The sequence below is a fragment of the Penicillium odoratum genome, assembly GCF_028828045.1.
Source record: "Penicillium odoratum strain IBT 22623 chromosome Unknown utg000005l_segment0_segment0, whole genome shotgun sequence".
NCBI classification, from domain to species: domain Eukaryota; kingdom Fungi; phylum Ascomycota; class Eurotiomycetes; order Eurotiales; family Aspergillaceae; genus Penicillium; species Penicillium odoratum.
The window spans coordinates 4,137,167-4,162,243 of record NW_026643147.1 but is presented as its reverse complement, the minus strand read 5'-3'; the positions used below and the strand labels follow the sequence as shown (position 1 = coordinate 4,162,243).

Sequence of the window (25,077 nt, the reverse complement as noted above, 5' to 3'; positions counted from 1 at the left end):
ATATTTCTAGGGGAGGAGAGCGCTTGGATTCCCGAGGTGAGTCTTATGTGAGTGATAGAAATTAAGCGCGCAGAAAATGTGATCGGATCATGTGACGTGACACGGGCCACAGATCGGCGGGAACCCGAGGAACGCAAGTTGTAAACAAACAGCGTCAGTGCTCCGCCTTCGTCACATCACGTCTATCTCCACTCTACCCTCCACCTTTCGGACTTGTTTACTTTTCTCTTGTTATCCTACTTCTCTTGGTCCCTTTCTCAGAGCTGGCCTCTTAATCATATTGATTTTGCTATGGGAAACAGCCACGAGCGCAAATAATGATCTATTAACTAGTTCGACATGCTTCCTTCTCAGCTGAACAGCTCGCCGAAGCGGGCGAGTCCGTTTGCACGATCCTCTCCGTCACCCGCACCACAGTCCCAAACTCGACCTAAATCAGCCATAATTACACCATCTCATGGGCTAGAGTTAGGCAAAGGTCATGTTCGAAACTCCTCAGTCTCACAACTATCGCCGATATCTTTAGCCTCAGCGAACCGGGAACGGTCAAATTCGCGGAATAATGTAGCGTCAGGTACATTTGCTCCGAGTTTTATCAAGTCCGAGGAGATGCGACGGGGGGCAGATCAAATCCGAGGATTGGAGGGAGACAATGACTTTTCAGGCAACAAGTATGTTTGGTTGCGCGACCCCCAGAAGGCATTCGTCCGCGGATTGGTCTTAGAAGAACTGGATGGAAATCGCCTGCTGGTGCAGAGTGACGATGGCGAGGTAGGCACATTCTTCCTACAGATGCGGAAGTGGTGAAGCTAATTACTCGAGCAGCAGCGAGAAGTCGATGCGGACCATGTAGACAAGGTCAACCCGGCCAAGTTCGACAAAGCTGATGACATGGCGGAACTGACGCACCTGAACGAGGGATCGGTGGTCCACAATTTACACACGAGATACCAGTCCGACTTGATCTACGTGAGTTGTCTTTCAAGCTTTGTGGAGATCCATACTAATGCTGATGGGACAGACATATTCGGGACTTTTCTTGGTCACGATCAATCCTTATTGCCCCTTGCCTATCTACACCAACGAATACGTGAAGATGTACAAAGGCCGAGGAAGAGAAGAAACCCGCCCACATATTTTCGCAATGGCGGATGAAGCGTTCAGGAACCTGGTGGAAGAGGGTGAGAACCAAAGTATTCTTGTAACGTAAGTCTCGTGCTGGACTGTCATCACTAGTGAGTTTGGCTGATGATATTTGCCAGCGGTGAATCTGGAGCTGGTAAGACTGAGAACACAAAGAAGGTCATTCAATACCTTGCGGCAGTCGCCACTTCCGATACCCCATATGCGCGGTCAGGCACCAAGCAAATATCCAACCTTTCACAACAAATTCTTCGAGCCAATCCTATTCTCGAAGCCTTTGGTAACGGACAAACTGTTCGGAACAACAACTCCTCACGTTTCGGAAAATTCATTAGAATCGAATTTTCGAGATCGGGTCAGATTTGCGGCGCGTGGATCGATTGGTATCTATTGGAGAAGTCTCGGGTGGTCAAACCGAATCCCAATGAACGCAACTATCACATATTTTACCAGTTGTTGCAAGGTGCAGACCGAGATACTCGAGAAAAGCTTCTGTTAACGGGTCTTGGAATCGAGGACTTTGCTTACACCCGGGATGGCAACGATTCCATCGTCGGCGTTTCCGATAAGGATGAGTGGAACTCATTGATCGAGGCTTTCCATGTCATGAACTTTACGGAGGATGACCAACTCTGTATCTTGCGCACAATCGCTGCTGTTTTGCACCTGGGTAATGTGACCATTGCCAAGGAGAGTATCAGGGCTGATCAAGCTGCCCTTGGGGCGAACGGATACGCAAGTGTTGAAAAGGCTTGCCACCTGCTGGGCATTCCCGCCGAACCATTTGTGAAAGGCCTACTGCACCCAAGGGTTAAAGCTGGTCGCGAATGGGTGGAGAAAGTGCAGACACCCGAGCAGGTTCGCCTGTCATTAGACGCTCTATCTAAGGGAATTTACGAACGTGGATTTGGGGACTTAGTGGCTCGAATCAACAAGCAACTGGGACGCTCGATGACCGATGATAACTACTTCATTGGAGTGCTTGATATTGCTGGTTTCGAAATCTTCGAGAACAACAGTTTTGAACAACTTTGCATCAATTATACCAACGAGAAGCTGCAGCAGTTCTTCAACCACCACATGTTCGTTCTTGAGCAGGAAGAATACGCTCGAGAGCAGATTGAGTGGCAGTTTATCGATTTTGGCAAAGACTTGCAGCCCACAATTGACCTAATCGAGCTCACAAACCCAATCGGTATTTTCTCCTGTCTTGATGAGGATTGCGTGATGCCCAAGGCTACAGACAAATCTTTCACTGAGAAGTTACATTCCCTTTGGGATCGCAAGACCCCCAAATACCGGTCTTCCCGCCTCAGCCAAGGCTTTGTTCTCACCCATTATGCCGCCGAAGTGGAATACAGCACACAAGATTGGCTTGAAAAGAACAAGGATCCGATGAATGACAACATTACTCGCCTCCTTGCCAGTTCAGATTACCCACATGTTGCGGATCTGTTTGCAGACTGTGCAGAACCCGAAGAAGGAAACGAGAATCCACGAAGCCGGGTCAAGAAGGGGTTGTTCAGAACAGTGGCTCAAAGACACAAGGAGCAGCTGTCCAGCCTGATGGCCCAACTTCACTCAACTCATCCCCATTTCGTGCGATGCATCTTGCCAAACCACAAGAAGCGACCGAAAATGCTTCACGCTCCATTGGTTTTGGATCAGCTCCGTTGCAATGGTGTCCTCGAGGGAATCAGAATTGCGCGAACTGGTTTCCCTAACCGCCTGCCTTTCGCCGAGTTCCGTCAAAGATACGAAGTTCTTTGCCAGAACATGCCAAAAGGATATCTGGAGGGCCAGGCTGCCGCTCATATCATGCTAGAAAAGCTTGGCATGGATCGAGCCTGGTATCGTGTGGGTCGGACCAAAGTTTTCTTCAGGGCTGGCGTTCTGGCCGACTTGGAAGAAAAGCGTGATAAGCTTATTCGAAGCATTATGTCACGCTTCCAATCCATGGCGCGGGGATTTATCCAAAGGCGCATCTCAAACAAGCGCCTCTATCGGGCCGAGGCAACTCGTATAATTCAACAAAATTTCCATTCATACTTGGAGTTGAAAAGCAGCCCATGGTGGCAGTTGTTCTCCACAATGAAACCCCTTCTCGGCGATACCCGAAACGCAAAGGAAGTTAAGAAACGTGACGACAAGATCAAGGAACTCGAAGCGAAGATGGCCCAGGATATCTCTGAACGCCAAAAGCTTGACGAAGAAAGACGACGCACTGAAATGGAGATTAACAAGATCCAGCAGACGTTGGAGGGAGAACGTGCTCTCGCCCTTGACAAGGAGGAGATTTTCAAGCGCTTACAATTGCGGGAAGGAGAACTTGCCGAGAAGCTCGCCGGAGCTATCGCGGACCAGGAGAGCCTCGAGGAGCAATTAGATGAGCTGGTCGACGCAAAGAAGAGGACCGACGAGGAACTCGATCTTCGAATCACACAGCTTGAACAAGCTGGTCAAATTATCCAACAGCTTGAATCAGAAAAGAACCAGCTACAAGCTCGACTGGACGAGGTGCATGTCAAACTTTCTGAAGCGGAGGCGCAATTCTCTGCCAAAGATGCCCAGATCGAAGAGCTGGGCCAGGAAATGAAAATGCTCCAAAGTCATCTGAGTCTGAAGGATCGCAAGCTTCAGGATCTTGAAGCTAAATTACTAAAAACCGACCAAGATCTTGATATCAAACTTGCCAACACCTCGAAAGAACTTGAAAAGTCCAAGAAGGAGGTTCGAGAGCTTGTTGAAGTCAATCGGACCATTCGCCAGCAAATCACCGAGCTGTCTACGACTTCCACCGGCTACGAGGATCTCCTCCGGCGCAAGGAGAGTGAGATGACTATTCTACGCAACGATGCAAAGAAACATGATGAGGATAGACGAGCCATCGATGCGGAGAAGAAATCGCTCACAACTCGGCATGACAACATGCAAAACCGCCTTCGAGAAGTTCAGGCAGAAAGAGATGCTATGCGCTCGGAGAAGGCTCAACTAGAGCGAGAAGCGGCTAGTGTTAAGAAGTTGCTTGAAGAGAAGAGGTCTGAGGATGCAGAGGCGAGCGAGAGCAGAAAACTCCTCGAACAACAGGTGCAAGATTTGAAAGATCAGCTATTCAAAACTGAAGCGGACCTCAGCCGCGAGCGCCAGTCAAGGGACGATGTTCAGATGCTCGCTGAACACAATCTGAAAGACCTGTCGGCTAAGTACGATGAACTCAACGACTCGAAGATCACCATCGAGAAAGAGATGTACATTCAGCAAGATAGTCTCCGTCGCGCCACCGAGGCACGTGTCGCTGCTGAGGCATCACGAAAGGACCTACAATCCGAATTGATCAAGCTTCGGGACCGATTTACGGAAGCCGAGAGCGCACGCTTGAATGCAGATGCCGAAGCCGAACGCAAGATTAAAAAGCAGGCCGAGGAGCACATTATGGGGCTGCGAAACGATCTAGACGAGAAGGCCCGGCAGCTTGAAGAAGTCGACACAGAGCGCTCTCAGCTTGCTGCTCGCATTCAACAGCTTATGCATACCATTTCAGAGTCCGACAACTTCCGTATTCGTCACGATCAGCACAAAGAGCGTCTGGAACGGGAGCTTGTAACTCTTCGGGGTCGCCTCACGGCCTCCGAGAATGATAACCGGTCCCTTCTCACGAAGATTCAGCAAAAAAACCTCGACATCGCCCGGTCCACCTCCAAAGCCAGTGACAACAACCGAATCCGACTGCAAACATTGCAGAAGGAGAAGGCCAAGCTAGAGGAAGAGAATAAGAAGATTACCCGCCAGATGGGAGATCTGCAGATGACAATCACGTCTCTCGAGAAGCAGAAGGAGAAATTGACCTTGAATGTTGAAGATCTCAACCACGAGGTGAATCGCGAACACAAGACGAGTCGTAATGCTGAAAAAGCGGCTTCCACAGCCAACCTTCAGTTGGCAGAGGTTAATCGTAGTCTCGAGAATGAACGGCAGATGCGCAGCCAAGCACAAGCGAATACTCGACAGACCCAGGGTGCTCTGGACAGAGCTAACAAGGAAATCGAGGATTTACATCGCCAGCTAATTCTTTTGCATCGGGTTTTCGAGCCGGAAGCATCTGAGCCAGCTCAGTCCTGGGAGGCTGTACAGCCGCACTTATCGAAACAAGTTGATATTGCACAAGTTCTTGATACCGTCCAACATAGACTCCGAGTCACGGAGGAGAAATATGCCAGGGCGGAATGTCAATTGTCCGAGATGCGTCGTCGCCACGGAGATGAAATGAAGGATCTGGATGCCAAATATTCATCCTCAAAGCGCGCATTGCTTGAAGAAATCGACCAGAACGAGGTGGCCAACACTCGCTCCCCGGCACACTTCCGCAAAAACTCCGAAAATGCTCTGAAGCGACCCTCTAATCCCTCTACACCCAGCCGTCGCTACAATGCACATGAAGGAGTCAATGACTCCGCCAGGTCTGATAAGACAGTCGACACCCAGGGTTACCAGCGCCGGATGGATGTAGCTGCGGAAATTGAAGAGCTTCAGAACAAGCTCCAGATGACTGAGATGCAGAACAAGCATCTCCAGAGCCAGCTTGAGCGTTCTACTCCCTCTCGTGACATCTGGCAGGATGAAAGCCCTTCGATCCGTCGGGTACAGCTCCTGGAGCGCGAAAATGGACGTCTTCATGATCAGCTCGATGACTCTGCCAAGAAGGTATCGACACTGGAGCGTAGCATCCGATCTGGCGAATTATCTCTTCGTGACGTGCAGGCCAAGTCTCACGAAGAGCTTTACGACCTGATTAACTCCCAGGAACATTCCCGTCGCTCTTTGCTCAAGGCTCACAATGATACCCTCGCCGAGTTCGGAGATGTCAAGGCTCACTTTGAGAAGTTGAAGCGCAGCAAAGCTACTTTGGAGGTGGAGCTGCGTGATGCTCGATCTGAAACTCAAGAGATGCAGTACATCCGGGACCAAGATGTCCAAAGTCGCAATCAACTTTTGCAAGAATTCTCCGACTTGCAAATCCGTCTCGACGCCGAGACATCAAGAACCGCTGATCTCGAATCTAGCCTTACCCTGTACAAGAGTCGGGCAGATGAGTATTTCAGTAAACTTGAACAGGCTGAAATTTCTGTTTTGAAGGCCAATCGCGCTGAGCAGTTTGCTAAATCACAAGGCAGGGAGGCGGAAGAGGTATACGCTCAAGTCATGTCCGAACGGAAGCAAATGGATGATCTCGTGGAGGACCTACAGCGACAGACGCAGGCATTGGAGGCTCGGATGGAAGACCAGGCCGCTGAGCTCCAGGGCGCTCTGCAGGCCAAGCAGCGTCTTCAAAATGAGCTTGAGGATTACCGAAACCAGCGAGCTATTGATCTTGAAGATAAAGAAACTTCCATGGAACAGACTCGGCAGAAATACCAGCGAGAGTTCTCGACCATAAACGGAGAACTCGAGATTGAGCGAGAGCGCCTGCTCAATGTCCGTGGCGAGAACGCCCGCCTCCGTGAAGAGCTGGAAGATTTACGAAGCAAGTGGGACAATGAAGTGCTCAACAGTTCTACTTGGTCGAAAGAGAAATCCCGCATGGAGTTGGTGGTGCAAGACATCACTACTTCCCGCGACGAGGCCAGTGCAGCCCACAACGAAGCTCAGGAGAAGATTGTGTTACTACTATCGCAAGTGCGAAACCTTCGTGCTTCCATTGAGGATACTACCGCAGAACGTGATCTTCTTCTGAAGGACAAGAAGATGTTGGAAGGCCGCTTGGCTGAAGCCGGTGAGCGTCTTGAAGACCTTGCCAGGGGCGAAAGTCCCTCTATGCGCAACGCAGCCAGCATGGACCGCGAGCTACTGGAGCTCAAGTCCAAACTCGCTCAGCAGGAGGATCTCTCATCTGCCGCCGTTGGCAAGATGCGCCGCGCAGATGCTTTGGCCACTGAAATGCAGAAGGAGCTCACTGCCGAGCGTGAAACTAACAGCCAACTCTTCAAAGAAAAGGCTGGCTTGGAGAAGCAGCTGAAGGAGATTCAAATTCGATGCGTTGATCTTGAAACCAAGAGCTACTCTTCTGGTAGCCAAGATGTGCGGTTCTTGCACAAGCGAATCAAGGAGGTAAGCTACACCCACGTTTCGCTCTATTAGATTTCATACTGATCCTTTTCTCTACAGCTGGAGACTCACCTTGAAGAGCAAGAAAACAAGAACAGCGCTGAGCAACGCTCTCTTCGCAACGTCGACCGCACAGTCAAGGATCTGCAAGCACAGATTGACAGACGCGAGAAGATAAATGGTCAACTGAATGAGGAGCTTAACAAGGGTCGGGATAAGATTGAGCGACTCCTCCGCAACATCGATGAGCTTCAGCAAGTCGACACCGAAACACAGATGCAGGCGCGTCGTGCCGAACGTGAGCTTCGCGAAGAACGAGAGAAGGCATTACGCCTGGAAAGGGAATTGGAAGGCTGGAAAGCGCTACGAGTTGAACGGACCAGCACTATCGGCCGCTTACCCATGGCTGCAATGAGCGATGTCGGTAGCCGACGAGGCAGTGCTGCTTATGGGTCTAATGACATGCCCCAGCGAAAGCCTAGTAATACTAAGGGATTCCTGTGAATAAGGGTTGAGATATGTATGATGTGGTTTTTGGAGTTGCATTTATGGTTTTTTGGTTTTCTGCGCGCTTTATTATTGTCACCGGCGTACGCGCATTCGGAGAGGTTTGCCTCGGTCTTGGAGGTTGTCTATCTAGCTTTTGTCCATATGTATCATGAAGAGGCTTACAAGAATGAATCAATACCTACGGTATACCATAAGGATCTTAAGGACAGATCAGCTAATTGGCCTGATTATATTTACCGCCTCTCTAATTCTATTGTATTGTACTCCTAACCCGTCGAATCCAAGTTCAAAAATCGAGAAATGAACCCGAGATCCACAAAACTATATTAAATCCAGGCTAGGAAGATAAATTTGTCGAGTGGACAAAGATTTCAACGGACGACCCCTGTATGCATATAGTATGTACGGTGGTCAACACATGATATCAGTGCTCTGGCTCTCTGGTTTGCTCTTGAATTATATACTAAACCATGATTGCGGAAATTTGAAATGTACGTATCATCTAGATAGAAGAGCATGTGTATAGCATATGTTCATAGTCAATGATCAATTTCCTGATCACTTTGCTACTGTATGATTGAGAATGAGTAATAGAGGTAGATAGATTAAGGGGTTGTTGTTTGTTGTTATCTTCTCTGCTGCTTACACTATAGATAAACTTCCAAGGTTCAAATGTTACATATGGATATCTTTGAATAGCATAATGGGAAAATGGGTAGATGTTACTTGAGCTGAAACATTGAAGATATATTCCAAGTTTGGTAAGTTGTCGCTCGAATCGGGTATCTATTCTGTATATGCATAACCTCAACTCCAGCCATTCCTGATGCAAAAAGTAAAACCAGGAAAATCATGCCCTCCAGCCTTGCACAAATTCATGCAGACGATCAATCACCACACCGAATATAGCATTCACGCTGTCTCCGATCAACTGTTCAAAGTGACGTATAGCCTCCTCTTCAGTCATCTCCAAATGAAAACGCTCTTTAACCTTGAAGACAGCCTTATCAGGCTCCACGCGAATGTCCGGGATATTGGCATCAACCATCAGACTAAATAGGTTAAGAATGAGGTTGGCTGATTTGCGCAGGGTGGTATACGCAGTGAAACAATGTTGCTTGAACTGGAGATAATGCGGCGAGGTCGTACCACCCATGCCCTCAACCATTTCTTTACAGAGTTTCATCATAGGAGCAAAAGGCTTGGGGTCACGGCCAAGAATGAAACCGAAGTCGGCGTGGAAGAAGTGACCATCTGGGGCCAGGAGCAAGTTCTCTAAGTGCCGATCACCCACACCAAGAAGATAGGTGATCACACAGTAGCCCGCGCAGGACTTGATGTATGTGTCCATTGTCTCCTTGCGAACTCCAAGTGGTTCGTTGTCATCAGGGTTGTGTTCCTTCAAGTACGCTAGAATGGACTTGTACTTGGCCGAGGCGGCGGAAAGCGAAGTTGATGGGATAAACTGAACAGCACCCGCTGTGGAGCTCGTGGCGAGGATCCGGTACGGCGTGAGCTTCAAGTCCAGGTTCTCTTTTTGGAGGAGACGATCCATCAGGATAATAATTTGAATGACCAGTTGATCTTGGCGAAGATCATCACCTACCTTGAACAGGAGCGGATATCGACGGCCATCAGCGGTCTTGAATGTGATATGCAGGGGAGAAAGGGTCGATTTGAAGACATTGGATTCATCAGGGTAACAGCCCACCACAGAGACGTCTGGGTCCAGAGGAAGAGGCAATGGGGGGTCGATATTGATAATGTCGTTCTTGGGGTCCCGGAGCAACTTTTTTAGCTTCTCTATTTTTGCAGGCCTGGTTTCGCGAGAAAATCGAATGTCTTTGGCAATCTTGGAGAGTACAGCAACAAGTTCACCTTGTCGCAGAAGAGTTTTCCGGTGCTCTGCATTAACCTTTTCGAGCTCCCGCATGAAGTAGTATTCAACTCGCGCAAAAAGGCGGCGTTGTGTAGAAAGCGTGCCCGGACCAGCATCGTCACATTCAACCATCAGGTACCAATGCAGGTAGTTGCCGAGCTTGAAGTTATTTGCAGCTCGCGTGATCAGGAAGTTGGCAAGCGAGGAGTCATGGGCGGCTTCATCAGCGTCATTTGCAGAGTGGTCCTCGTATTTCAAAGCCTGCACCAACTGCAAAAGATAAAGAAGAAGCTCCTCATCATCTGCCTTGCGCAACCTTGCAACGGCATAAGAACGCACTGCCGGGTTGTCAAATGTGGGGCCCAGAAGTTCCAAAGCATCATCGACATCGATATCGGTCCACTTGGGAAGGATCTCCACAGCCTGTCGAGACTCTCCATCATCGCGCCAGTTGACCGATTTGACGAATTTGGTCAACGCTATCTTCTCCCGGGTCAGGTAATACCTAAATTTCCACACGAGGTCTTTCTCCTCTGCTGTAAGATCCTGGGTCGGCTCGTATGATAAAATAATATTCAGCTCATCACGGTTCTTAGGATTGGGCTTGAGTTCCCGATCCATGAAGCCGGTCCGATGGCTACGGATCAGGCGCCGGTGCTTATCTTCGCAAGGGTTTCCAGGCTGTCCAACTTCTGGGTCATAGATTCGGATCACTCCCGCGCCATTTCCGCCTTCAATACCAGGACCGAATCGGACCTCGGGAACGGGCTTTAGGGTAGAGTTGGGGTTAGAAGGCATATTTTGAGGGTAAGAAGATATGGGAGCGGAAGGGTATTGGTGATCGGCCCAGACGATTGTATGATCAAAACGGGGAAATTCCACATAAAGGACGAAGTTTTCATCATTCAAGTCTTCCTCATCGGAACTATCATCTTCGGCATCTCTGCTCTTCGGTTTCGTGTTCTTCAGATGTATGGCTCGTTTCCGTGCAGCTTCCTCGGCTTGGAGCTTGAGTTTCTCAAGCTGGCGGAAGACCATTTGATCCATCCAGTCGATCCGAGTGATTTCTCCCATTTCATGCTTCTTGATCAAAACCTCGATCCGTTCCAGTTCCGCTTCTTCTAGAGATGGCGCCATTAAATCACGAGCGTTGGGCTTTCGGCGCTTAGGAGGAGGGGCAGATGGAGTGGTTGTTGCTGAATATCCATCGGCAGCTTTGTGACGATAGACCTTGCACTTCTGCCGACCCATCTTCAGCTTACCCTCGTGATCAAACAGTGAAATTGTGGTACCGCCAAAGGGAATATCATGTCCTTGCGGTCCGTCACCCGCCAGCGGGGATAGATCCCAGATCGTGATTGCTAGCTGGGCGTTGAGCGGGGCATCCTTGATGGAGATGGGCATCTGTAGCCATTCATTCCAAGACCGAGTATTTTTGAATGCCCTGTAGGAAGTCTGCAAAGGCACGCCAAGCGGTTTGGAGTCCGACCATAATTGCGAAGTAACAAAGAGATCAGAAGAATGGTTCTGGGCAGAGCCGAGATACCGCAATTCGGGGTTCTGGAGTAGACGGGAGAACGGGATCTGCTTCTGTTTGCCCTCTAGTGAGCCACTATTGATTGTCAGCTGGGATATCGCCTTATTCAGTGTTTGGATTATACCCACACTTTAATGCATACTGGCAGATCCACCTGTGTGGACAGTGCAAAGGTGAATGCCTCCATCCTCGTGGGGCATCCGACGCGACAACGGAGCGTGGAGTGGACTCAAATGGAGCTGTTGCGGGGACTGACTCAGCAATGCTTATCATCACGTGGATGGAAGTTCTGCATCGTCACCGCCTAATAAAGACCGACCGCATTTATGACCGCCTTGATGCAACGGCAATTTTATGTGCCAGGTGCGATAATCAACTTTAAGATTGTGATCCTCTAACTTACTTTTCCAAGTTGAAATGCTATCCCTTTTACATTATTGACCATTTGTGCATTTTTGAAACAATGGCGCAGTTCATTCCGCGCCAGGGCTTCCCTAATTATGGGGCTATCCCAAGGTCCTACTTCCTTGGGCATCACCGGGCCGGATTGACCAAGATGAAGAGCATGCTCTCATTAATTGACTATGTTGTTGAGTGCCGCGACTACCGAGCGCCTGTCACATCAATCAATCCCATGTTTGAAGAAGCCCTAGGCAAGATTCGGCGACTGATTGTCTACACGAAGAGAGATCTTGGAGGCGTTCTACATTCAGCAGAGCAGCAGTCGGTAAGTCGCATACCAGGAAATGAGAGCTACAAAAGTCACATATTAATTGGTTCAAATTCAGTTAGAAAGAAAAGTGCGAAGCTTCGACCCGAACAGTACCGTCTTCTTTACGGACTCGTCCTCCCGTGCAGACCTCAACCGCATCATCAAACACCTTCGAACTGATGCTGCAATGCCCGATAAGCTGACCGGATGCCGGATAATGGTGGTTGGAATGCCCAATGTGGGAAAATCTACATTAATCAACCATCTGCGAAACCACGGGGTGGGAAAAGCAAAGGCCTTAAAAACCGGTGGTCAACCTGGAATTACCCGCAAGATTGCAAGTCCTGTCAAGATTATTGAGCGAGAAAGTGGATCACACACCTACGTCCTTGATACGCCTGGTGTCTTTATGCCCTATGTTCCGGATGCGGAGAATATGCTCAAATTGGCTCTTGTTGGCTGTGTCAAGGATTCCGTCATATCGCCCGTGACTCTCGTGGACTACTTATTGTATCAGATCAATCTGCATGATCCGCTGGCGTATCAGCGTTGGTCTGAACCTACAAATGAGGTAATCCCTCTACTTGAAGGCTTTGCGCGTCACACTGGATTGCTCATGAAGGGAGGGATTCCGAATGTGGATGCCGCTGCTTTGCATTTCATCTCGAAATGGAGATCGGGCGATGTTGGAAAATTCATTCTTGACGACCTCGATGCTGAGAAGCTGCGCATGGAGAACCCGGATGAGACCCAACGTATGAGCATGTCCCAAGCACTGAAATTCGAAAGGGTAAATCGAAAAAATAAGTCGGAATCCGATACCCCATCCGATTAGTCTATTGTACATAATTGATATTATGAAAGGATATTTTGAAAATAACATTTAAATAAGATATGTATCTTTTGACCAAGTTGACATGAAGAAAACAAGACAATGCTTGAGATGTGAATATTTCGTAAAAGCATCCGTAACGCCGAGATAAAGGAAGACCACAAGCCGTTGATGCACACAAAGCAATATGAATTAGGAAATCTTGTCGAGGAGCCGTCTACGCCGACGCTCGACCAGCTCCTCTTGCACTTCGTCCAGTGTCGGTAGTCGCCACTCGACCCCGTCACCAGCATCACCAGGTAACGGCTCCCAGCCATCTTCAGCATCGTCTTCGCCCTGGCCACGCAGATGCTCAACAGCCTCCTTCTCCTTTTGCTTCTCATAGGCAAGCAATGTGCCATCCTCCTCATCAAGTCCGTAGCCGAAGTAATTGGCATCGACCTTCCTGGTAGCGATGTCTCCACCGCGACCAACATTCGAATCCTCCTCCTCAGCAGGCCCCTTCGCCCGGCGCGAAGCTGCCTCAAACATCTCCTTAACACCAGGCAACTCTCTCGCCCGACCGAAGTATCGATATCCCTTCCCACCACCCGGGATCTCACGGCCTTCATCATCATACACACGACCAGATCCACGCATGTAGTTCGGTCCACCCAGATTCCGAATCTGCATCTCCCACGCCCATTTCTCCCGCATGAGCTTGTTGATCTCATCGTTCAGATCGCGGATCTGAAAGTCGCTCAGACTCTGTTCTTGAATGCGCGAGACTTTGCGAGAAACCTCTTTCAGAACCTGGCCGCGCCAGCGCTCGCAGGTTGGGACAGAGTCGATGCTTGTGATGGCTTTGGGGCGACGGGTTCGGCCAAGGTCAATGATTCCCATGTCCGCTGCTTGTTGCGCCCGGAAGCGGAACAGCATAGATTGCGCTTTTTCGCTGTTGCGAGCCTGTTTCCATGATGAGGGGTGGACGTTAGCAAATTCCGATACTTGGCAGGGTTGAGTTTTTAGGGCTTGGAATAGCTTGAGAGGGGAATTGGGCTTACCATATTGAATGGGTGGCCTGGTCAGCGACCAAGGTTGTAATGGATAGAGGCCGTGGGAGTAATCCAGAGTTGAAAAGTGAAGCTTGACAGCTGCGGGTGAGGTTCAGCGCTAAGATCAATTGCCGCGCTTATCGCGTTACAATCACGTGATATACCAAGAGATACCATTCGAATGACTTTTGTGGTTATATACTTGTATATGAATTAAATTAATAACTCCATTGAATGGAGCAATACAATGGAATGCCGATTGGCTGAACTTGCATGAATTTGCATTAATAATGACCCTGAGTTTCCAAGTACAGTAGTTATCCAAACTAATCGGACATTAAAATCAAAATTCAATAGGTAGTTTACGATCTTTGATCTATTATTGAAGAATTTTCACACTCATTACTTATAGCTAGGAAGCTAAAAATTTATATAAGAGATGGAATAGATACGTATTAAACCCGCGTACCCTCCCTGTAACCGAAAGCCATAGGGTACATGCACAGGTAGCATGAATCCAACATACTAGAAATCACAGATATACTACTATTTTACAACATCAAATAATGCGAGCAACAACGAATCTAAAGTACTAGGGATATTATTTGGGCGTATGAAAGTTATCAGATACACGATATCTAAAACAAGAAATAGAGAAAAGGAATACCGGGGGGGAAGGATAGCTTGTGGTAGTAGTCATATGGAGGATATAAGAGAGAGGATGGTGAGATAGGCTAAGATAGTGGTCCTACTATTCGTAGTAGTAGGGATATCTAGGACTGGATCTAGGAGTGACTGAATAACTGACTATTCATTAGCTTACACAGTGATCAGCGGATTCATGACCTGGACAAAGTATAATATTACGGGGAGAACGATTACATAAAAAAAGGGAAAAAGAAAATGCAAGCAGTGAGGTTCGAACTCACGCCTCTCGCGAGACCTGGGATTTTACTCTCAGAATGAGAGTCTTAAATCAGGCGCCTTAGACCACTCGGCCATACTTGCAAAATGACACTTAATAGCTCATCGCCAGTGTAGATGAAGAGACCAAGATTTCCACCTTTCGAGAATGACCCAAACAACGACCATGAATCTTGACCTACAATCTTATATATGATGATTTCCAACGCATAAATATTTTTGTAGTAGGGAGCAAATACTGTAGAGGTCAAAAATACTGCGCAAGGATGGAGCGCAAGATAGCCACTTCTTACTCTAAAGGTTTCAGGTCCAAGTAAACGTCACATTCTTATTAAAGAGGAAATCCCCACCAACACGATCACGTGCATCACGCGACGCGCCTCGAAAATGCGAAACTCGATGTATCAGCTCTATGTAACTTTTTGCGTTGTGCTTGTTTCATTTCTCACTTAATTTAATTATAGCATAGAACCCACCAAGAATAGGGAATTTCTATTCTGTGGCTGAACCCATTTGTTTGTCCTTTAACCTTGGAGGGTCCTTTGTTTGCTCTTGCATCTGTCTTTGAAAGAAATCTCTCGAGTTATGGCCAGCGTTTCCTTCTCTCAGCTGGACGAAGCAACCGCCCACAGCTCCAGCCCTTCATCACCTACGTCTTCCTCGGACAAGGAAAATCATCGACGACGCCCCAATAAACGCAACACTGCCAAGATGCCATCTACCAGCGCATCCAAACGTCGCCGTCTGACCGATCGCACACCGAATACCCAGTCGCAAATGTCCTCCTCGCAGCGCCATAGCATGAAATACTATGATCCTGACCAAGATCCCACGGAGCGAAGACAGGTTCGCAAGGGTTTCAGAGATTTGACACGCGATTTCAACGGTAAGAACATCTGCTGCACGGTTCATGCAAGATAAGGACCCGCCTGTTCTAACGAAGCATCTAATACAGATTCGCGCGCCGAGTACATGCAAAGCGGCAATAATGGCATCCTACTCACAATCGAGAAAGCCAACGAACTCTACACCGGCGTAAAGCAGACTTCTGACGCCACGCTCGACTCGCGCCTCCTCGTCAACACAGCCGATCTCTCACACAGAAAGGCTGCGCAACTTACGCTCGGAGGAGACTCGACCGCCGGTATTGATGTTGACGAATTTGTTTCCAAGTGTATTGCCTACATGCGACGGGGTCCGGATACCTCCACTGCGACGCCTAACGGGGCCGCACGCCGACGCCGCCACGCTGCTACCCAACGAGACGCCGATGATAGCGATGGACCAGATGAAGGCGACGCGATGAATTGGGACTGGCTGGGCCGAACTGCCTGCCTTCCTTATAATAAGCGGCCCACCGTGTCAGGATGGTTGCTGGGACCGCTGTCCGTGCAAAAGCGGACGCGCCAAATGACGCAGCGCACCCAGGCCGAGCGATTCGACCCTACGCAGGTCACCAAGCCCAATGAACTGCAGCAAGATGATCTTGGACTGCAAGAGAACACGAACCTGACACAAATCTGCACAAATATCAAGGACCTGTTGGATGAATTTCAAAATGAGGCTCAAGCGGCGGCGAGTGAGAAGCTTGCGGCCATGGAGGATCCTGATGATGAGGATACAAAACAAAAAATAATGGCTGAACATGATATCGCAGACGACGGTGGAGTTCCTCTGTTTCGCTTTTGTATTAACCCGCGTTCTTTTGGCCAAAGCGTCGAAAATATTTTCTATGTCAGCTTTCTTGTCCGAGACGGCGCTATCGGTGTTTCGAGAGATAGCCGTTATCTACCCACACTGCGTAAGTATTCTTCGTGCCATCGATTGACGTGAAGTCAACTGACCATTGAACAGATTCTTCTACACCGTACGAACCGCACGTTGCCCAGGCCCAGGGCATCCAGAAACATCAAGCAATCTTCAGTCTGGATTTTGAGACCTGGGAGCAATTGATAGATGTATTTAAAATTACGGAATCGATCATTCCCCACCGTAATGAGCCTGATGGAGAGGCCGCCACAACTTGGTACGGTGGCCGCTGATCAATTTGGCGTGACCATGTTTTCTTGATGATGTTTCTTGATGATACCCTTGGCTAGACTTTCACATCGAATTTAAATTTGTCAATAAGCCCAATTTACCTCGCTTCCCCCCTTTTCTAGGTTGCTATTTGTACTCCCTAAATTGCTCACGTAATCTACTTTTAGAGGAATCGGATTCAAGCTCAATATAATCACGATCGTTTGTCTCCTTTTTCGATGCATATATAAGTTCCGGACCGGATCAGGGAGGTGTACGAGTAGTAATTTTCGTTTATGCAATTTATGCAGGAATCTGTCCGGATGAAGACAATGCTTATAGATCAATGTGGGGTCTAGCCGGGAGAAGCTAGGTAAGCATATTAGTCCAACGTGGTCTAGGCACGTCATCACCTTCTAGAGTAATCGTTCCTGCCAGGGAAAGCGTTTTCCCAGCACCTACTTAATTTGATTACAATAATTTTCTCCTGTTCCTGTTGCTTGAATATTCAGCTCTTATTATACCCCCACGCTCGCTGCATTTTTTCCAGGCACGGTTGGCAACTGAGAAATCAAAGCCAGGAGCCCGTCAAGATATACAAATACCGAAGCATCAGTGACTCAGCGCAATACCTCTAAAATGCCGCAGCTTTTCCCCGTTAACCCATCATCCTCGATGGTCATTCGTGCAGTGACACCAGAGATCATCACATTCAGTCTGCCATTTGCGCGGTTCGGGATCATGCGCGTCGGCGCTCGAGGAACCTTAAGTGAGTAATACCTCGCCCTTGCAGGAACAGCAGGGAGCTAACCCTCGCGTGCAGTCAAACTCGCAACTGGCTCCCTCGCCATCTTCTCCCCCGTCAGCCTCACTCCGGAAGTTCGAGAGACAATCCAGACGCAGGGCGGCAACGTCAAGTACATCATCGCGCCGGATCTTGAGCACCACTTGCACATCACAGCATGGAAGAGCGCCTACCCGGAGGCCCACATTCTCGCACCGCATGGTCTGTGGGAAAAGCGACAGAAGGTCCCTGAGTTCAAGGATACGCCTTTCGACCATGTATACAAGGACGGGGCACCACATCCAGTCTCAGAGGAGTTCGATGCGGAGTTTGAGACGGAGTATGTGCACGGACATGGCTCGCGCGAGTTGGTCTTTCTCCACAAGCCCTCGCGCACTATGATCGAGGCCGATCTCATTTTCAACTTACCTGCAACTGAGCAGTACTCGAAGTCTGAAGAGGGCAGTACCGGCAACTTGATGACTCGAATGGTACTTCCCTTCATGAGTGTGAAGACACCTTCGACTTCGACCGGACACCGACGCTTTGCTTGGTATGCGCTGGCAAAGGATCGGGCTTCGTTCACCCAGTCCATGGGTCGGATTAATCGGTGGAACTTTGATCGGATGATTCCGTGCCATGGAGATGTGATCGAGACGGGTGCTAAGGGGGTGTTTCAGGATACCATGGCGTGGTTTCTGAAAAATCTTGACAGCCATGCCTAAGATGAGTGGATCGTGATGTAACATTACCTCTCTTTTGTTTGGGTCTTCTATTGTTCCATTGTTCTGGTGGGAGCGCCTGATTCGGTGTTGTGGTCTGTCTTCTCTTTATATCATTAATTCACCCTTCGAAACACAAGAATCAAAGCAATTTATTGGTTCGAAAAAAATCCAGGCACCGACAAATTAATCTCTCCTTTTTGTGACTGGGGACCTCCTGGTCCTCGAGTATGGGACCACTAGAGGATATCAGCCGCGCGGTACTTTTAGACCATCAGCCCACCAACTCTTCCACCTTGTATTTTACATGACTCCCCGAAATGATAAGTAACGACTGGAAAAGAAGAGTCGGAGACTGGGTGTTTCGAACGTGGAGCCCAATTTACTACAGTACCCAAGTATGAAGAGGTGGATCATTCTGCAGCAGTGGAGGTGCATGACAGAACAATACACTCTGGTAAAGATAAGTCCATTACCACGTCATATGGCTGAAAACGAATAACACAAATGGGCTGATCTGATCAAGGCAAGGGATATCGGACCTTGCTCTCAGGAACATAGAATTAATCATTCTCTACGGAGTACCCGTGTAAACGAGCCAACAAAGAATGGAGGGTACCTTGACATCACCGATTCATCCCACGAGCATGCATAATCCAACCCGGCTGTCAGGCCCAAGCACAATGATCGACAAGATGGGCCCACGCCCAAAATGAGAAAAATTAAAGCCGGCAAATATTTTTATTAGCACACTAGCAAAAGATCGACACTGTCGTCCACGGGACCTTGATGCATATACGGGTAACTCGGAAATGCCAACACACCCCGCCAAACAAGCCCGAAAACAGGGATAAACCTTTTATCCAGTGAGCAAGACAACAACACGCGAAGCTTTTAGAACTCCGCCCCAAACCAGAATCCAGTTACGTCGACTTGGTAGCTCCAGGTATCCTGACAGGATGGAGCGCCACTAGCGCATCTCCTTACTTGGACCAATAAGCCACACTACATCACCGGTCGGAGTCAGAACCCAAGGGGTTGTAGGTTGGGCCACCTAGAATGCAGACCAATGGAAATGCAAGACAATTAATGAGTTTATAGCCATGCCAGGAAATGATCAGGTGCTTTTGACTCTGCATGGTCTGTGAGTCTGAGACTATGAGCTGTAGATGAAGCTACCAAAATGAGGATTTTTTTTATTGAATTTTAATGCTTTCATAGGCCCTTGCTTGGTCTTGGTCACTCGAAACTAGCTTTTGTGTCACTCTAAGATACCTTTTATATACCTCGTTCATCCCCCATTGCAGATGACACAGATTCATCGTTCAGCCTTCATAATTTGAATCAGCATTCGGCACACACATCAAACACAGCCCACTATGCCTGTCATCTCACGCTTGTTGTCTATTCCACTGCGTATTGCCGAGATCGCCTTTGCAGCCGTTGTGGCTGGTATTATTGGCCATTATCTTGCTTCTTTTGACTCGATTGATCCTTGGCCCCAGGCCCGATGGATCTATACTGAAGTCATCAGTGGGCTGTCTATACTACTGGGATTGATTTGGTTGATCCCCTTCTCTTCAGGATTCTTCGCTTGGCCTTGTATGTTCCTGCCTGTACTCTCTGCTTGATTTATGAGGTTTACTAATGCTCTTTATGCATACAGTCGATGTTCTTATTTCGTTTGCCTGGTTCGCGGCATTCGGTATCTTGGTCGACGCCATCAAGCAGTTGCCCTGTGGTAGTATCTGGTCGTGGAGCTTCCGTGGCGATGCGGTATGTGCTCGCTGGAAAGCTGCTGAGGCCTTTAGCTTCCTGTCTGCTATTGTTTGGCTAGTCTCTGCTCTTATAGTAAGTGATGCCATCTCGGTTCTGGATATCATTCACTCTAACGTTCTATTGCAGGGCATCTGGTTTACCTTCCGCAAGCGCGACAGTGCTGCCGCAACCACCACGTATGTGATTCTGCAATGTGTTGCCTGTTGAATTATATGCTAATGATATCTAGTCCCCGTCGTCGTTGGGGCGGCGCCCGGAAGACCGAGGCCGTCGCAGCAGTATAGAGGGCTTCATAACGCGGAGCCTCGGGCTGGCCAGATCAACCGATCCATTCTTCCTTGAGCGGAATATATGACGAATGGAAATGGTGCTCCATAAAGCATGACTCCGCTTCATGCCATGGTGAATTTGGTCGTTTCATGATATTTGCGTTGTCGCATTCTCCACTTCATGATAACTGGGCAATGAATTACGATTTTATTCAATTTTGATACCCTCGGTGGACTCATGATTTGGTGCTTTGGTGTTTAGTGACAGTCACTCGTTCAATAAATCAAATCGGATACAGAAGACTTTGGTTACAATTTTCATGCCTATCCAGAAGTTTATGCAACTTCACCCCGGGGCAACACATTATACGCACTCACTACTTCAGCAAACTTACATTTCAGCGACCGACTAATCCTTATTTTCACCCCTAATTCAACCTGATACACGGCCCTGTAGATCCCAAAACTCGCACCATCGCATGAAACGATTACTAAGATCCGTCCAAGCTTGAAGCTTGGCAGCCATCCTCAAAGCCACGCTGGCACAAAGAATTAACAGGACAACTCCCACACCAATCTGGTGTGTCCGCAAAAAAGAAAAAAAAATGAACGATCAATCAAGAACGCCCGGCAAAAATGAACGTGCAAACTTTGCCCAATTGCCCGAGGGATCCCCAAACGCTCCGGCTCAGTACCCACTACCTTATCAAGACGACGAGCTGGAGCACGATTCAGCCCGCGCTAAAAGAGCCGGCAGCGATGTAGACGGCGACATAGAGCTAGGCAATGTGCCCTTGCTCCCAGCGGAAGAATATAACTTTGAAGACAGCGACTCTGAGTTCGATTTCAAGGAACCAGAGCAAATTAGACACGATCCGCCGTTTTCCTGCAGGTTTTCCGGCTTCAGTGCTTGGCTGCGTGGGCCTACGCCGCCACATGTTTATCACATCAATCCCTGGTTCCCGCAATGGCAATCTGCGCCCACTCGATTGATTGATCGGTTGGTTCCGCGTATGGGAGCAAAAATCGCCCTTCTACTACTTGGGTTGTTATTTTGGATTATTGTTTTCTTTTCCTCCCTCAAGGCTTCTGTGGCAGACCAGGAGGTCTTGGGCTATGGGAAACCGGTGAAACTGTCGTGTAACCAACGCTTATGGTATGTTTGGATCAGAAGTTTTGTTTCGGGACTATGCTGATTGGATTAGGAATAATGCTACGGACTGTGGGCTGAATGGTGATCTTTGTCAACCGTTTGATGATCAGTCGTTTGCGTTCCGCTGTCCTGCTGGCTGTGCCCAGGCAATACTTTTGGAGCCGTATGTTGTTGGTGGTGAGGAGTACAATTATCGTCCGCTGGTTGTTGGTGGTAAGCCTTTTCGACTAGATGGTCGCAATAGTGGGAGCTATCGTGGTGACTCGTCGATTTGTGCATCGGCACTGCATGCGGGCATGATCAGTGATGCGAAGGGAGGGTGTGGTATCCTGCGACGCCAGGGCGCGAGAGACAAGTTTCAATCTGTGGTGCAGAATGGCATCGCGAGCATCGAGTACATGTCGTATTTCCCGATGTCATTTATTCTAAGCAAAGAGGCTTCCTCGTCGGGATCTAGCGATGCGACGCCAGTCGAGTGCTCTGATATTCGCTGGCCGCTGTTTGCATTCACGGTTCTGATGACGATCGTCTTTTCCATGACTGTCACCTCTGGCTCGGTATTTTACAGCCTGATTTATTTCATCGTCTGGTTTCAGGTCGCTATGGCCTCTGACCCCCCAACATCAGGGTACTACAATCTTGTCTCCGTAGGCTTGGGCCGCTTTCTCCCGGGTGCATTCGTCGGATTCGTCCTCTACCATTTCTGCGTCCGACACACCCTCCAAAATCTCGACGCCCACATCGATAAGACGATTCTCTGGCTAGGTGGGTGCTGGGTTGGCGCTCTGGAAACCGATACCTTCGACAGACTCCCAATCTCGCGTCTCACACCACATGACATCCAACAACAACCCGGTGCCTTAACAGCACTCATCGTCATCGTCGGATTTATCGTATCGGTGTTCATCCTTCAAGCCCATACATTCCGTCGCGAAGGCCGACTCCTCTCCAAAATGAGACTATACGGTTTCCTCGCTCTTATAATCATTATCCTCATCGCCGTACCGAACATGAATCTCCGCATCCACCATTACATCCTCGCCCTCTTATTCCTTCCAGGAACCACCCCGCAAACCCGCCCAAGTCTCCTCTTCCAGGGAATTCTCATCGGTCTCTTCATCAATGGAATCGCCCGCTGGGGCTTCGATTCCATCCTTCAAACCCCCGCAGCCCTTTTAGATGGTGCCAAACTAGGCACCGTACCCCCAATCATCAATACGACCACCTCGATAGATCCAAATAACATCGTCTTCTCGTTCCCCGAGATCCCGGCGCATGTCGACGGGATGAGCGTTATCGTGAATGACGTCCAGAGGTTCCGCGAATTCAAACCAAAGGATAGTGCCGCTGTGCCTGATTTCACGTGGACTAGACTTCGTCCGAATCTCACCGAGTATCTTCGCTTTGGCTATGTGCACCTTAATGCCCTCGGGGGTGTTTGGTATGAGGACTTTTCTGACCCTGCTAGTTGGGCGCCTGATGGGAACTATTCCTATCCGGAAACGACAAGAACATAGATCGTATTTTGGAATTGGACAATCTTTGTGTATATAGACGGCGTTTTACTTCTTCTCTCTTTCTGCTTTGATTAGACTGTACAATAAGCATACATATACATAGACGACAGCACTTGTATTTAGATTTGATCCACGTATATATGAGCTGAAGCAATAACATTGAAGTAGACAAAATTGAGAAACATCCAGATGTCAACCATGTAAATGTACATATTGAGAGGCTTGTAACATTTCACATATATATTTCCATGTATAGCTACTCAGCTACTCTTCAGGTTCAAAATACGCATACAGGCTGCTTCCATCCTCTGCTCTAACTCGAATTAAAACTGGAAGGGGCTCAAGATCAAAGCGAAGCTGCAAAGCTTTATTCCCACCTTCGTAGACCCAAATTCGGGCGATTCGAACTGTCCCCCGAGGGTAACCACCCAGCACAGTAGAAGCCACTTGCCTACCAATCTGACTACCTAGAGTCTGGTAGTATGCTGGCGTGCCATGTTCCAAAGGTGTTGGGTCTATCGGAATTCCTCCACTATAAGATCGGGCACGATTTGAATGCTCACTGGTACCGTGAGCGCTGGGTTCCGAAGCATTGGGATCCAGAGACGAGGAATATTCTTCCCAGGTAAGGACAGCCTCGTACTCACTAGCAGTAATCGAATGAGCTTCACTACCCTTTTCACAACCCTTTCCACCAAGCTCTCGTCTGGGATACATGAAAGTGATGATGCCGGCGGTCTCCCTGTTCACAATCTGAGACACAAAGATGTACCGGAGGCCTTCAAGGCTATGGCGACTTTTATACATAGCCAGAATTTGATCGGATATGAACGGATTTGTTGGCCGATCGTCATCTTTGTCGCGTTGAAACTTCTCTATATCAATGAGGAAGTGTGTAATCGTTATCAAAGAGCTTGTCGTGTTGAATTCCAGGTGAGTCCTTTGGTAGTCATTCCTTTCCCGGGGTAATTCCTCCTGCGGTGGTAGGAACAGGTCATACTCGGTTTCTTCCAGATGGGCCGGTGCATACTCTTTATATCTACCGCCCAGCTCTCGTGCCTGGTCCAGTGTGAATTTGCTCAGTTTCCTAGGGCAATTGGGATAATGAGGGTCCTCGATCCAGGCCGCAAAATCAGCTCCTCGAAGCCGACTCGCTGCTGCCCTTCGTTGCTGCCAGGCGAAACTCCCGTCAGATTCAGCTGATCCAGCTGCAGGTGGTGGACAAGTTGCAGCTCCCCAGTCTTCAGCGGGTTCCGGTTTGAGGAGCAACGGCGACACATTTCCCATTTCAGGGATAATAGGTGGATGGTCGGCGATCGGGAGGACTTCTCCTATCGAACCCCATCCGCTTTTGCTTGAACCTGATCCGCTTCTCCATGACCCTGATCCACTCCTCCATGACCTTGATCCACTCTTTCTGACCCCTGCAGGTTCCTTTGTAACCGATGCGGCTTTCTTTTTCTTATCCTTGCTAGACCCTGTCCCAGAACCAGAACCGGACTTCGTAGAGCCTTTCATAGACCAAGCTTCACCCTCATCGCCTTCTGCCTTGGTGAATTTCTCAGTGTCTGATGAAGTTCCCTTTGCCTTTTCTTTAGACTCTATGCGAGTTATCTGAGATGGACCCTCACCCACGCCGTCGCCTTCACCAGGGTCTGGTTTAGGGCCAGGGTCTGGTTTAGAGTCAGCTCTGGTTTTTTTCTTTCCTGTTCCAGATTTCTTTATACCTGTCCCATTTTGCTTTGTACTTGACCTGTACTTTTGGGAACCTGTTTTGGCCTTCTTAGACCCTGATCCGCTGCCTGATCCAGATCTCCTAGGCTCTGTCCCAGCCTGACCTTCACCTTCGTTGTCGCTTGTGCTAGGTTCAGGTTCGGGATCCGGTCCAGCTCCCTCTAGATCATCTTGTGGTGTAGGATCTGCCGGAAATCCAGGTGGTGGTGCTTCAATTGCCGGTTCATTATGCTGCAGTGCATCAACTGCCTTTCGCGCTGCCGAACGGGTTTTCCTCGTGATTGTATCTTTGGCCTTCTTGACAGTCTTCTGAATAGCCTTGCGCATTTCCAGAAAACGTAGTAATAAAAAAAATTGCAATGAAATAAAGGTAACCGAGTTGAGACTAAGAAGCGTTTTTTGGCGTATGAGATTTAGAAAATGTGAC

General features: G+C 48.7%; 9 protein-coding genes across 9 annotated transcripts; 6 read left to right on the top strand and 3 right to left on the bottom strand.

Annotated features, from left to right (window-relative positions):
- Positions 1-339: 339 nt before the first annotated feature.
- On the top strand, positions 340-7,749 carry N7520_007102 (type II myosin; the record flags this gene model as incomplete). Its single annotated transcript, XM_057141036.1, has 5 exons — positions 340-771; positions 826-969; positions 1,022-1,206; positions 1,263-7,248; positions 7,306-7,749. The coding sequence occupies 5 exons, from the start codon at positions 340-342 to the stop codon at positions 7,747-7,749; spliced, it is 7,191 nt and encodes a 2,396-aa protein (XP_056995042.1).
- Positions 7,750-8,605: 856 nt separating this feature from the next.
- On the bottom strand, positions 8,606-11,358 carry N7520_007101 (phosphatidylinositol 3-kinase VPS34; the record flags this gene model as incomplete). The annotated part of the gene is made up of 2 exons (XM_057141035.1): positions 8,606-11,246; positions 11,300-11,358. 2 exons carry the CDS (start codon positions 11,356-11,358, stop codon positions 8,606-8,608), a joined length of 2,700 nt encoding a protein of 899 aa, XP_056995041.1.
- Positions 11,359-11,634: 276 nt separating this feature from the next.
- Positions 11,635-12,718, top strand: N7520_007100 (putative GTPase MTG1; the record flags this gene model as incomplete). Its single annotated transcript, XM_057141034.1, has 2 exons — positions 11,635-11,898; positions 11,960-12,718. 2 exons carry the CDS (start codon positions 11,635-11,637, stop codon positions 12,716-12,718), a joined length of 1,023 nt encoding a protein of 340 aa, XP_056995040.1.
- A 189-nt stretch (positions 12,719-12,907) lies between these two features.
- N7520_007099 (pre-mRNA-splicing factor ISY1) lies at positions 12,908-13,761 on the bottom strand (the record flags this gene model as incomplete). The annotated part of the gene is made up of 2 exons (XM_057141033.1): positions 12,908-13,660; positions 13,759-13,761. The coding sequence occupies 2 exons, from the start codon at positions 13,759-13,761 to the stop codon at positions 12,908-12,910; spliced, it is 756 nt and encodes a 251-aa protein (XP_056995039.1).
- A 1,497-nt stretch (positions 13,762-15,258) lies between these two features.
- On the top strand, positions 15,259-16,715 carry N7520_007098 (non-structural maintenance of chromosomes element 4 family protein; the record flags this gene model as incomplete). The annotated part of the gene is made up of 3 exons (XM_057141032.1): positions 15,259-15,559; positions 15,629-16,474; positions 16,528-16,715. The coding sequence occupies 3 exons, from the start codon at positions 15,259-15,261 to the stop codon at positions 16,713-16,715; spliced, it is 1,335 nt and encodes a 444-aa protein (XP_056995038.1).
- Positions 16,716-17,331: 616 nt separating this feature from the next.
- N7520_007097 (uncharacterized protein) lies at positions 17,332-18,201 on the top strand (the record flags this gene model as incomplete). The annotated part of the gene is made up of 2 exons (XM_057141031.1): positions 17,332-17,461; positions 17,516-18,201. 2 exons carry the CDS (start codon positions 17,332-17,334, stop codon positions 18,199-18,201), a joined length of 816 nt encoding a protein of 271 aa, XP_056995037.1.
- Positions 18,202-19,577: 1,376 nt separating this feature from the next.
- On the top strand, positions 19,578-20,261 carry N7520_007096 (MARVEL domain-containing protein; the record flags this gene model as incomplete). The annotated part of the gene is made up of 4 exons (XM_057141030.1): positions 19,578-19,800; positions 19,865-20,049; positions 20,104-20,153; positions 20,207-20,261. 4 exons carry the CDS (start codon positions 19,578-19,580, stop codon positions 20,259-20,261), a joined length of 513 nt encoding a protein of 170 aa, XP_056995036.1.
- Positions 20,262-20,851: 590 nt separating this feature from the next.
- N7520_007095 (uncharacterized protein) lies at positions 20,852-22,916 on the top strand (the record flags this gene model as incomplete). Its single annotated transcript, XM_057141029.1, has 2 exons — positions 20,852-21,402; positions 21,452-22,916. The coding sequence occupies 2 exons, from the start codon at positions 20,852-20,854 to the stop codon at positions 22,914-22,916; spliced, it is 2,016 nt and encodes a 671-aa protein (XP_056995035.1).
- A 264-nt stretch (positions 22,917-23,180) lies between these two features.
- N7520_007094 (uncharacterized protein) lies at positions 23,181-24,977 on the bottom strand (the record flags this gene model as incomplete). The annotated part of the gene is made up of 1 exon (XM_057141028.1): positions 23,181-24,977. The coding sequence occupies one exon, from the start codon at positions 24,975-24,977 to the stop codon at positions 23,181-23,183; it is 1,797 nt and encodes a 598-aa protein (XP_056995034.1).
- Between the last annotated feature and the right edge of the window lie 100 nt (positions 24,978-25,077).